The sequence below is a fragment of the Aethalodelphis obliquidens genome, unplaced genomic scaffold (assembly GCF_003676395.1).
Source record: "Aethalodelphis obliquidens isolate GAN/ISIS:26980383/991018 unplaced genomic scaffold, ASM367639v1 scaffold26, whole genome shotgun sequence".
NCBI classification, from domain to species: domain Eukaryota; kingdom Metazoa; phylum Chordata; class Mammalia; order Artiodactyla; family Delphinidae; genus Aethalodelphis; species Aethalodelphis obliquidens.
In genome coordinates this window covers 18,955,661-18,966,861 of record NW_020837970.1, presented here as the reverse complement: position 1 = coordinate 18,966,861, position 11,201 = coordinate 18,955,661, and the positions used below count along the sequence as shown (strand labels likewise).

The window sequence follows — 11,201 nt, the reverse complement described above, 5'->3', positions numbered from 1 at the left end:
CATATTCTGGAAATTTCAATCTGTTGACTTTTGAGACTTATTTTATGGCCCAGTATTTGGTCTGTTTTGCTAAATGTATTATGTGCACTTGCAAAGAATGTATTTTCTACAGTTACTGCTTGTAGTGTTCTATAAATGTCAACAGAAATTGACAAGCTGGCCAATATGTCCTTTTACACTTTTTGTCTAATTCTATCAATTGCTGAAAGAAAAAGTGCTAACATATCCAACTATGATCGTGGATTAAATTCTATCAATTTTTACTTGATGTACTGTGAAGTAATGTTAGTTGCGTACATATTTATGGTTTTCTACTGAATTGACTGTTTATCATTATGAAATGCCCCCCTTTATTTCTGGTAACACCCCTCATTTTGAAGCCTACTTTATCTAACATTAATATAGTATCAGGCTTTTTTTATCCTTTGTGTTTTTTTGTTTGTTTGTTTGTTTTGCGGTACGCGGGCCTCTCACTGCTGTGGCCTCTCCCGTTGCGGAGCACAGGCTCTGGACGCGCAGGCTCAGCGGCCATGGCTCACGGGCCCAGCCACTCCACAGCATGTGGGCTCCCCCCGGACCGGGGCACAAACGCCTGTCCCCTGCATTGGCAGGTGGACTCTCAACCACCGTGCCACCAGGTAAGCCCCTCTGTGCTTTTCAACTGACATGTTTAGTCCACTTACATTTTTAAGTCTAATTACATTTTGATGTAGTTATTGACATGACTGGATTTACATTTAACATTTTGCTATTTATTTTCTCCTTGTTCCATCTGTTTTTTTACCCCCCTCTCTACTGTCTTTTTATTGGGTTGGCCAAAAAGTTCCTTTGGTTTTTAAGTAAAAAGATGGATTTTTCATTTTCACCAAGAACTTTATTGAACAACATAGTCACCACCAAGAACTTTATTGAACAACATAGTCACCATTTTCTTCCACTACCTTCTGCCATTTTTCAGGCAACTTCATAATTCCATCTTCCCAAAACTTTTTATCTTTTTGAGTAAAGAACTGTTCCAGGTGCCTTTTACAGTCTTCCAGCTAAGGGCTACTAGAGCTATCTTACAGAAAAAAAAACTTTCTGGCCAACCCAATAGCTGTGCTTCTTTGCATCTTTTTAATGGTTACTCTAGGGATTATAATATAATATACAGCCTTAACTTTTCACAAACTATTTAGGATTAGTTTTGTACCATATCATGTGAAATATAAAAACCTTTCATCCATAAGTTTCCATATACCCCCTTGTCCTTTAGTTATAATGTTATAATTTTTACTTGGAACAGTTATGTGTATTTTTTTTAAATTAAACCAAGATAGTATTTTACATTTACCCACTGGTTTATATTTGTTGTCTGTGGGAGGATTGGTCCATTGTGAGCTACTCTCTATTAATTATCAGACAATAGGGATTTTTCCTTAAGAACAAAATGATCATTGTAATCATACACTCCAAAATTTTACTTTGTTTTGTACTAATATTATTCAGTAAGAAGAACACTTTTCCCGTTGCTAGTTCATACTTCCGCTTTCTTGCCTCTAATTTGAGCCATCTAAAACCATGTCTGTATCTGTAACTGTGTACTTGGTCTCATTTTTCTAATTGTCATGTAATTTTCCTGTGATGACATGAGCAACTCCCATACTAGGAATTAGAATAGCTCCTTTCTCAACAGAGTGAATGAGAGACTGCAAATCCACAAGCCCCAAAGACTGGGCAGGTACAAGGTTCTTTCAAAAAGTTTTTTTTTGTGATCCCTCATTTTTATACCTGAATAACTTTCCCCAAAGGGATGATATATAATCTTTAAGTATCTATAAATATAATGTATTGATAACATCTGGTCAGTGGTATCATTGATTGTCAAATAAAAATTCCTCAGTTAAGCAGCGCTTCCTTTTTGTTAAATCCTTGGTGCTGACACCAGACCAGCCCTTTACTTCTTTTCATCCTGACACGGTCTGGCTCTACACTCTGACCTCTCAAGAACAAGATACAGGGACTTGTTCTGGATGCTCTTGGGCAAGTGCAGCTGGGATACTCAGTAGCCTGGGCCTCAATTTAAAGAGCTTGTTTCATCATTTTTTTTTTTCTTTTAGACTATCAGAGCTGGATTATCAATCAAAGATTTGTGTTTGCTTCAGTGGCTGATATACCACACAGCCCAAGGATCAGCTCAGCTAAGACAAGGCTTTGTCATGACAGGACTGCTGCGCGGAGGTCTGTCTCAGACTTTCCTTCCACAAAGGAAGGGGTCCGCCAGCCAAGAGAAAGTCCTTTCCAACACAGATAGCATCACATGCCCTGCTGGCTCCTGGAACTACATACATAGAGCCGAAGCCTTGCTCTCAATTCTTCGGGAACCTGTCTGGGCCATCTTCTCGCTCGTTTCTGGCTGACGGGGCAGCAGGGGCTGCACAGGCCTCAGCCTCCTCGTGATCATCGTAACACGTTCTGCGTTCCAGCTCCTGATGCCCAGGGAATGTGCTGGCCTCCGTGCTGCCTGTGTCACGGGACATTTCCTAATCTGGAACATCCTCGCCCAAGAAACCCCAACTCTCGGCTCATCCTACACCTATTTTTCTCTTATTTGTGCTGATGCTTCAGTTGGTTGCGCTTCCACCGTGGGCTCTGGCTCCAGAGGAAGAGATGGTGGCTTTGTGAGCTGGGATGTTCCTCCGACACCTAGTAACAAAACAAACAGCTTGAATTCTCAGTTCCATGGTTCCAGAAGAAATCAATATTTTCACTGTCAAGTTTCAAGAAAAAAACCCATATTTTCTGAGACTAGTGGGACTGTGGCATATCTGGGCAGCTGTGAAGGAAGACCATAACTGAAGAAATAAAGCAACAGTCAAGTGTGCCTTCAGTGACCTTATAAAAGAAATGTTTAATTAGCTGCACCATGCTGACTTATAATAAGGCAGTGAGAATTAAAGTGAGACTACATAACGAAAGGTGCTGCAATGTATTTCTAAACCTGAATATTGTAAAGACCCAGTGTACCGACATCCAGCTAAGCCTGCCAGTAGCTGTTAACTTTTACACAAATTGCCTTAAGGAAACAAGTGACAGTTCGGCCACCCTTGGGCTTTTTCCCCCTTCTAGGCAGCACTACGTTGGATGTGTCCTGAGTCCGAAAAGCACAAGCCTCATTCCAAGCTATAATCTCTTTGCAGGCACATGTGGCTTGTACCCACAGGTTTTCATATAGCTGTGTGTAGCTTCCTACCTGAGGGGAGCTTCCTATACGCGGCTGCTGAAGACATTGCCTGTCCTAGAGCTTGATTAGAACCCAGAGGCTGCTGGAAACTGGCGGCTTTACTGGTTGAAGTGGTCCGCTGCTTTGATTTGGGATCTTTAACTGGTTTAGTCCAGACCAGTGCCTCCCCGACCTGGAGAGCAGCTCCCAACTTCTGGGCCATCTCCACCATCTTGTGCCCAAGTGGGAAGGAAAAAAAAAAAGAGTCACAGGGCTGACCGGCAGAGACAAGCCTCATCCCAGGTCTTCAGCAGGCAGGTGGGGATTAGCTGAAATAGTGTCTGCTGTACTAGCATTTGAGGGAGGAAACACTTACTGCAAAGAAATCATTCTCAAACAGCAGAGACCACATTGCCCTGAGTGGATGGCAAGGGAGTTCTTTAAAGGCTCTCAAACCCAACAATTCAAGTTTGGTGCATTGTTGGACTAAATTCCTGCCTTTCCTATGTGAGGAGAATGGGAGGAAGCTACAAAGAGACATAATACAACTCATTTGAGCTGAGGTCTATCAATACTGGATATAACTCAGTAAGCCTGAATTTCCTCTTATTATTTTTGTCCAGGAAAGTTTCTTCTCAAGCTGTTCTTAATTGAAGAATTCATGCCACTAGGAATGTGTAAGCCAAAACAGGCATGAGCCTATATAACACCTTATATTTGGGTTATTTGGGCTTGATTCAAAAGTCTCTTGACAGCTTGCTTATGACTCCTAGGAGCTAAGGCTTACCTCCGGGTCAAATTCCAGGGAGCTGCTGTCCTTGAGTAGGTTGACTTTCTTCTCCATCTCCTGGTACTGGGCCAGGGCGCCCCTCTCCTCTCCCTGGTTGTACAGCAGCACAGCATAGTTCAGGTTTACCAAAGGGTTACACCTGTGCAAACAGACAGCAATTCTTATGGAGCTGGGGCTTCGCAACACATGGTCACTTAGAGATCCTTCTCACTGCACAAAAATAAAACTGGCTAAGTACAGACAGCTCCACTCCACAGCAAGGTGGGGCACACACGTGTTGTGTGGACCTTTGGAGAAGAATCAGGGAATTAACTTCCCAACCAGCAAAGCAGGTACTGGGACCAAGCCTGACATCTCAGCCCTCAAAAGAGACGAAAAACAGGTCCCTACCCTGCTGCCTAACAGAGGCCAATGGAATAAATCCCAGGAGAGTCAAGTTTATCTTAAATTAAACTGAGCCCAGAGTCCCATGTGACATTCCAGCGAGCCCACAGCTATCAACAGCCCAAGCCCACTGCCAGCTCTCACTTTCTCTGGCCTCCTGACTACTAAGGGCTGGAAACGTTTTCTCAGAAAGAGTCAGCATCGGGTCCTGCCGAGCCACTCTGTGCTCAGAGCCACGTCCTGCAGCACAGAGGCCCGGGGAGCGAGCAGCTGGGCTGGCTCGGCAACGCCGGGGCCGTGGCGCCACCTCGCGGCTCTGCGGCGCCCAGCCCTCCCAGCGGCGTTCCCGACAGGGCGGCTTACTTATCCAGGCGGACTGCTTCTGTGTAGGCTCTCCTGGCATTCTCTGTGTCTTCCAGGTTGGTCAGAGCCACTGCAACAAAGAGAGTGAGTGCAGTGGCTGAAGAGCCCAGCGGAGAAAACACAGGCAATGTTTCAAGACGGCAGTTCATTCAGCCGCCAAACCTAACTAACTCCTGCTGTGCCCGCCCAGCTCCTGGCACCACCGTCTGCACAGCCACTCAGCTTGGATTCCAGGTATCATCTTGTTCAACGGTCCCCTCTCCACAGTTAGTCAGCGGCTGGGTTCCATGAATTCCATTTTTTACAGCTTCTTTGGTGACACTGCCCTGGTTTAGTCACGTCAGGCCTTCCGTTTTGTTCCCCAAGGGCACTGTCCCGCTTGCCACAGTGCAGGCTGCCAGGTATCTCGCTGACTGAGACAAATCTGACCGCGTCACTGGCCTACTCAGGAATACTCACATGCTCACTGCTCTCCAGCACCCATAACCGTACCTTTAAACTTTTGTTTAGCAACAGAACACTCTCCCTTTTTAAATCAGTACTTTCTGAAAGCCTGACCTATAACCCAAACAACAGCAGAGCTGCTCTGGAAGCCCTGCCCACTCCACCTCCCCAGCTGTTCATCTACTTCTACTAGACACAAGAGGAGATCCACGAACACAGCTGGGAAAAACAGAGCCTCTGGGATCAAGTGTACAGTCCCTGTGCTGTACTCAATGGTCCTCCATACTCTGACGCCAGACTACCTCTCCTGACTCATCTCCCACCACGTTCTACAACACTATTGCCCATAATGGCCTGGTACCTCTTGCAGTTTCATGGCTGCATGCCTTTACTCAGGGACTTCTCAGCCATTCTGTACTACTGAATTCCAGCTTATCTTTTCACAGCTCACTGTGAAGATCATCTCTACTTTGCGAAGTTAGAATTGCTGCTTATGCCATACGGTACAGCTATTTGTTTACATTCCTGTATCCCATTATGACTGGGCTATCTTTGTATTCAGACAGCCCCCAAGTAACCACCACTCAATTTGTTTTTGCAACCTTTCTCTTATAAATCAGAACCTCACAGTAATGACCAAAACACACAAACAAACAAACAAAAAAACCAAAAAGACACCTGAAGACTACTGTCAATGAGAACATGGAAACTGCTTTTAGGTATACATTTCTTAACTTTAGTATACGGAGAAGTATCCTCCAGAAAGAATATTTAGTATAAGGAGAAGAATCCCCCAGAAAGAATATTTAGTCAGTACTTTTATACTGTAGAGCAACAACAGTAATAGACTAATTATATAATGACAACAAAACCAGCAGTTAACATTCATTGTGTCTAATCATGTAATCCTTTCATCAACCCTATGAGATATAGCTAGTAAGTAGTAGAGGCAGGACCCTACCTAAAGCCCAAGATCTTAACACCTGCTGATAACTGGAGCTTGGCTGGATTCAATAGATGAACTGTCATGGGAAAACCACTGTTAAAACATGAACTAGAGACGAACCTGATTGAACCTGCTGGTCTCTGAGTGAAATTCCCCTAAGTGAGAAGCAACAAGGTGCTTTGTCATCTTTTTCTTTCATATTTCTTCAAACTCCAGGACAGTAATCCAGATTCCTATGGGATCTGCAAGGGAATGGCTTCTATGGGACATTTAACCACTGGCCTCCTATGATTCTAATTCATTTTTCCCTGAGTACAGACTGCGAAAGGGGTTCTTCACACAAATGTCTCTTACCAGCCAAGAGCATGTAGAGCTCCCCCATCTTTGGCTGGAAGTTGATGGCTGCACTGAGAAAATGGAAGGCTGATGCATACTGCTGCATAGTCAAGTGGACGAGGCCCAGATTATACAGAATCTTCCAGTCGAAGGGTGCCAAGTAGTTGGCTCGTTTCAGGCAGCTGATAGCCTGGAGGAGAGAGCAGGCACTCGGTGAGAGGCTGGGGCAAGCTGGCAGAACCAGCAACTGAACACAAACCAAGAAAATGAGGAGACACTCACTGCCACGTATTTCTTCTTGCCAAAGAAACACATCCCAATGTTATTCCAGAGTGGAGGACTTTCTGGAACAGCACAAGCTACAATTCTGTATTTGGTGAGGGCAACATCAAAGTCCCCATGGGTCTGCATCATGCTGCCTGCTGCCAAGATGGCCTGAAAACATGGGATATGGAAAGTTGGTAATTCAGTCATTCCCAAAAGGCTGTTGCAGTGAAGTAGCCTTCCTGAGTGTAGATACTCAGCAGGCCCATCAGCACTGGTGGGACTGAAAAGCTTCTTCCAGGGACCTATATACTATATCCAAGCTATTGGAACAGACGCTCATGAAGAACACTCCCGCACCCCACGCTGGCTCTCTTCGGCATAATACAGAAAAGTCACTGACTTTACCCAGCTTATTTCTTTCCTACTGGTGGCCAGGGAAGTCACTATTTCAGAGTATCAGGGCCCTGTAAGTAAAAAGCACCTTTAACCTGTTCCCTACAGCCCCTACTTGGTACACCAAGTGCTCTAGACAACTCAGGTGCACCTGTCTTTGGCCACTAAGGTGCAGCTCCTTCTGCCACAGGGCAGAGGGTGAGTCAGCCTTAGGCTTCACTGATCAAGCTTTTCATGTCTCTAAGGAAAAGGGTTAAGGTGGGGTGCTACGTCAGGCTACTACGACTTCCAAGATAGGACTGAGTCTGTACTGTTAACAGCCGGTTTTGCTGCATCTCCCTCAGTGATGCATATCCACATGATGATCTCCTCCTCCCCAAAGTCGTATCTGGACAAGAGTTGTAATCTCAGATTCATCAGGAATCGAGTCATTTCAGCAGATTTATTTCTGACAGTAGTTATAGAGGCTCTGCCAACTTCCTAAGTAACATATAAAACTTTACCAGCACTACAGTTTTGCTTTCTGCATAAGTTAACAGGCCCAATATAACAAATGTGCTCTTTTAGAAGATAAGAAGCAGAGCACTGACACTTTACAGTATTTTCAAATGAGAGCCACATTTATTTATAACTTTTCTAAGGAAAAAGTACTTTCTCAGATATACAGAACGCTTTCTAGGGCCAGATCACCTCTAAGAGTGGTGGGACCATCTGTGTGAAGGCTCTGGGGTTTGACAGCCTGCAGTACCTTGTAGTTGGTGGGGTCGTAAGTCAGTGCATTTCCAAGATGTTCAAATGCCTTCTGGTAAATGCCAAGCTGGGAAAAAGCAAAAGCCAGAGAATTACACTGGGGGGACGGTAGTTAAGGAGACTGGCCAAGCACACCCTCATCGGACACACCCTGACTTTTCCGGGTTCTTCGGACAGAAAAAGAGCTACAGATACCGGATTCTTAAAAGAGGAAATTAAGATCCCCACGTTTGTTTTCCCTTCTGTTTTGTTGATTTGTCCCCTGATAAGGTCAGAGTAGCTGTTTGCCAGGAACAGCCTCTGCCACACTAGCGCTGTTCCACCCAAGCCCTCTTGGCAGGAAATGGGCTGGTTCACCGCATCTCCCCTGGGGCCAGCCTCCCAAGCCAGAGCCCAGGAAGGCCCAGGGTCAAGCTCCTTTGAAAGAAAACTGAAACAAACGAAAAGGCCACCACAAAGGCAGGGTTGGAGGCAGAATCAGCTAAGAGGGGAACCTGGGGCTTCGATGGGGTGTGTGGGGCAGGGAGAAGCCCTGAGGGATCCCTGGGTCCCAGGGCCTCAGGCAGACACAGAACAGCGATGGGGCCAAGAGAATCCCACCCACACTCGGGAATGTGGAGGGGAGAGGAGACTTTTTATTCTAGACAATGCTTTGCCTTCTCTCTTTTCTAGAGGACGTGGCTGGGAAGAAGGAACAACAGGAATGGCCTCTGCCCCAAAGCCCTAGCGGTACCACAGCTTCTCCTCCCACCACAAAATGCCAGCCCCTCTGACCCCAGTTACTTCTCGTATGTGTTCTTGCCTTGGTTGGATAAGAACTGTAATTGCACTAGGCTCAGATTTATTTGCTTCTGATTTGAATGCTGAAAATTAATTCCTTTAGCAGACAAAGAATATCAAATGCAGAGAGTAAAGTTCATGTCCTTCTTATGACCTTTAGTAAGTTGTGTTAAAGTAAAAATGCAGGAAAACCACAACACACACAAACCCAAAAACACTTCCAACGTCAATGCATGGATGAGCAAAGAATTCCTCTTACCTGGAGGTAGAGTAATCCTAAAGTTGTGAGAAGTTCTGTATTTTCTGGTGAGAACCTGCAACACAGAGATGCTCAGAGGGAAACAAGATGTGTATGAGAGACACTAAGATACACACATAGTAACTCACCCTTGTGCACTACCTGAGACACCACTGTGCCTCCCACTCCCCATAGGAACTCTCAAAGGGATTTAGGAATTTCCTTCCAAAGTAGGTCACCTCAACCCTAGCTACAGGGAGGATTGCTCAGCAAGAAAGAATGGGACTTGGGGGCTTCCTTGGTGGCACAGTGGTTGAGAGTCCACCTGCCGATGCAGAGGACACGGGTTCATGTCCTGGTCCAGGAAGATCCCACATGCCGCGGAGCGGCTGGGCCCGTGAGCCATGGCGCTGAGCCTGCGTGTCCAGAGCCTGTGCTCCGCAACGGGAGAGGCCACAACAGTGAGAGGCCCGCGTACCGCAAAAAAAAAAGAATGGGACTTGGAACCCAGACTCCTTTCGCAGGACCTTTTCTTAGGGCCAAAGTCCTTAGAAAGAACCTGTGGAATATTTTGTGCCACTGTCTTGATTACACTGATAGAATTCAAGAATAATGCCCTGTAAACCAAGTCAGTCTAGAACACACACAGTTTCAGCCCTTTCCCTCTTGTGAGATTTTTTTTTTCCTGTTCTCACTGCGCTCAATGCCAGCCAGCATAATTTCCCGCGTAAGTTAGGACCCCAAGGCCCCTAACCCTCTGCTCTCCACATTAAACAAAAAGCCATACTAAACAGCCAAACTAAAGAAGGAAGACACACACCCGCTCTAGGAAAGAATTAGCTGTTGGCGTTGTGGAGTAAACACCGGCTTAAGTAAAAGATTATCTGCCTTTCCAATCCCTCAATGACATTTGTCTTTGTCACAAAACGAAAGCAACACTGAGCTCACATGATCTAACTACAGGATCACCAGACAGCTTCAACAGTGAAAATGACAGAAGGTGAAGAACAGTGTCTCCTGTTTCTAAGGAATGAGGTAGGGTGCTGGTTACCTATGGGGAGACCAGAACCACAGGGGCCAAAGCCCCAGCCTGGGGAGGCCTGAGCTGGCCAGACAGAGCTTACTCAGTTCAACTGAGTATTCACCCTTCACTTTCTGCCATAAATACCCATCCTAATCACTTCCTCCCCCAAAGCAAGTAAGTAACTTCCATGATTCTGGTGGGTGTCCATCCCCCCACCAAAACATGACTACTGTCTCCAAAGCTGCGGGTCATAAACAATGGTTTCTATAATCTCAGTGAGGCTCCAAATGCTCAGCTGACCTGTTTTCTCCTTTGAGAATTTCAGTGACTTAAGTCCTTGACCAGCCACTAGAAGAATGTGTGAGCTAATTAATTTATGTGAGCTAATAAGCTCGAAGAGCCAACTTACAGAATGCAGGGGTCAGGGATTAAAGCTTCCACCCAGCACCAAAGAGACTTTAACATACGCTACATGGCTTCCTTCCTACTTGTCCATATAAACTTAGCCTTTTGATGACAGAAGTCTCTTTTGTAGCTTAAACCAAAGGATTTTTATGTCTTTTCAGATATAAAATATGGTTGAAGGAAATTCCAAAAGCAGTGTTGTGACTAATATAACCAGAAAAGTTACTATCATGGTAGAAGACAAAGGTAATTAACAAATTAATAGAAATCTACGTTTAGTTCAAAGTCTAATTATCAGGAGTAACAGACTTTGTGGCCTTAAACCACAGATGAGGCATTCTATTAACTGACCTAACAAATGAGACACTACAGCATTTTGCTACAGCTCTCCCACTTAAACACAAGACCCCAGACAGAAAAGACAAGATAGCACGTGGCCCTAGAAAAGAAACGCAGAACAACACCACACTGGGAAAGCCAGTCAGTTACATTTTCAAGGGGGGTTTGGCTGACCCTGATGATATTTTTCAAAAGCATGATATTGGTCTCAAGCTAATAAGGCCAGATCTTTATTACTCAATCAGGAGATTTCTCTCCCTAATATCCTGAAACACAAGATCTTTTATGAAGTTTAAAACCACAATGGCAGACTGCCAGCTGACTCCAAAATCTGCTCTCTCCTTCCTCCTAAGCACATCTGCCCACCTCCCTTGCAGCTAGATGTGGCCACCTCACTAATTTCGAACCACAGAATGTCAGCAGGAATGATGTGTGCAACTTCCTATTTATTCAGTACTTAGCTTCCTATACCACCTCCCCCAACCTCAGCCTGGAGCACAGATGCTACAGTAAGTTAGCTGCAACCATGCAGGTGAAGGC

The 11,201-nt window shown here is 45.2% G+C and overlaps 1 protein-coding gene and 1 long non-coding RNA gene across 4 annotated transcripts in view; one reads left to right on the top strand and one right to left on the bottom strand.

Moving 5' to 3' along the window:
- Positions 1-1,303: 1,303 nt before the first annotated feature.
- Positions 1,304-11,201, bottom strand: part of BBS4 (Bardet-Biedl syndrome 4) — a 71,542-nt gene continuing 61,644 nt past the window's right edge. For 2 of the 3 annotated variants that reach the window (XM_027123538.1, XM_027123539.1), the window contains 8 exons: positions 8,915-8,969; positions 7,874-7,942; positions 6,748-6,900; positions 6,484-6,655; positions 4,740-4,809; positions 3,990-4,131; positions 3,233-3,434; positions 1,304-2,685 (listed from right to left, as the gene is read on the bottom strand). In XM_027123538.1, the coding sequence (XP_026979339.1) occupies positions 2,576-2,685; positions 3,233-3,434; positions 3,990-4,131; positions 4,740-4,809; positions 6,484-6,655; positions 6,748-6,900; positions 7,874-7,942; positions 8,915-8,969 (973 nt within the window). In that variant the 3' untranslated portion in view covers positions 1,304-2,575. The remainder of the gene's footprint in view (positions 2,686-3,232; positions 3,435-3,989; positions 4,132-4,739; positions 4,810-6,483; positions 6,656-6,747; positions 6,901-7,873; positions 7,943-8,914; positions 8,970-11,201) is intronic. The other variant, XM_027123540.1, reaches the window with a different exon arrangement.
- Positions 4,125-8,780, top strand: LOC113629219 (uncharacterized). The gene is made up of 2 exons (XR_003436457.1): positions 4,125-4,973; positions 8,548-8,780. It is a non-coding gene; the product is annotated as an uncharacterized LOC113629219 (long non-coding RNA).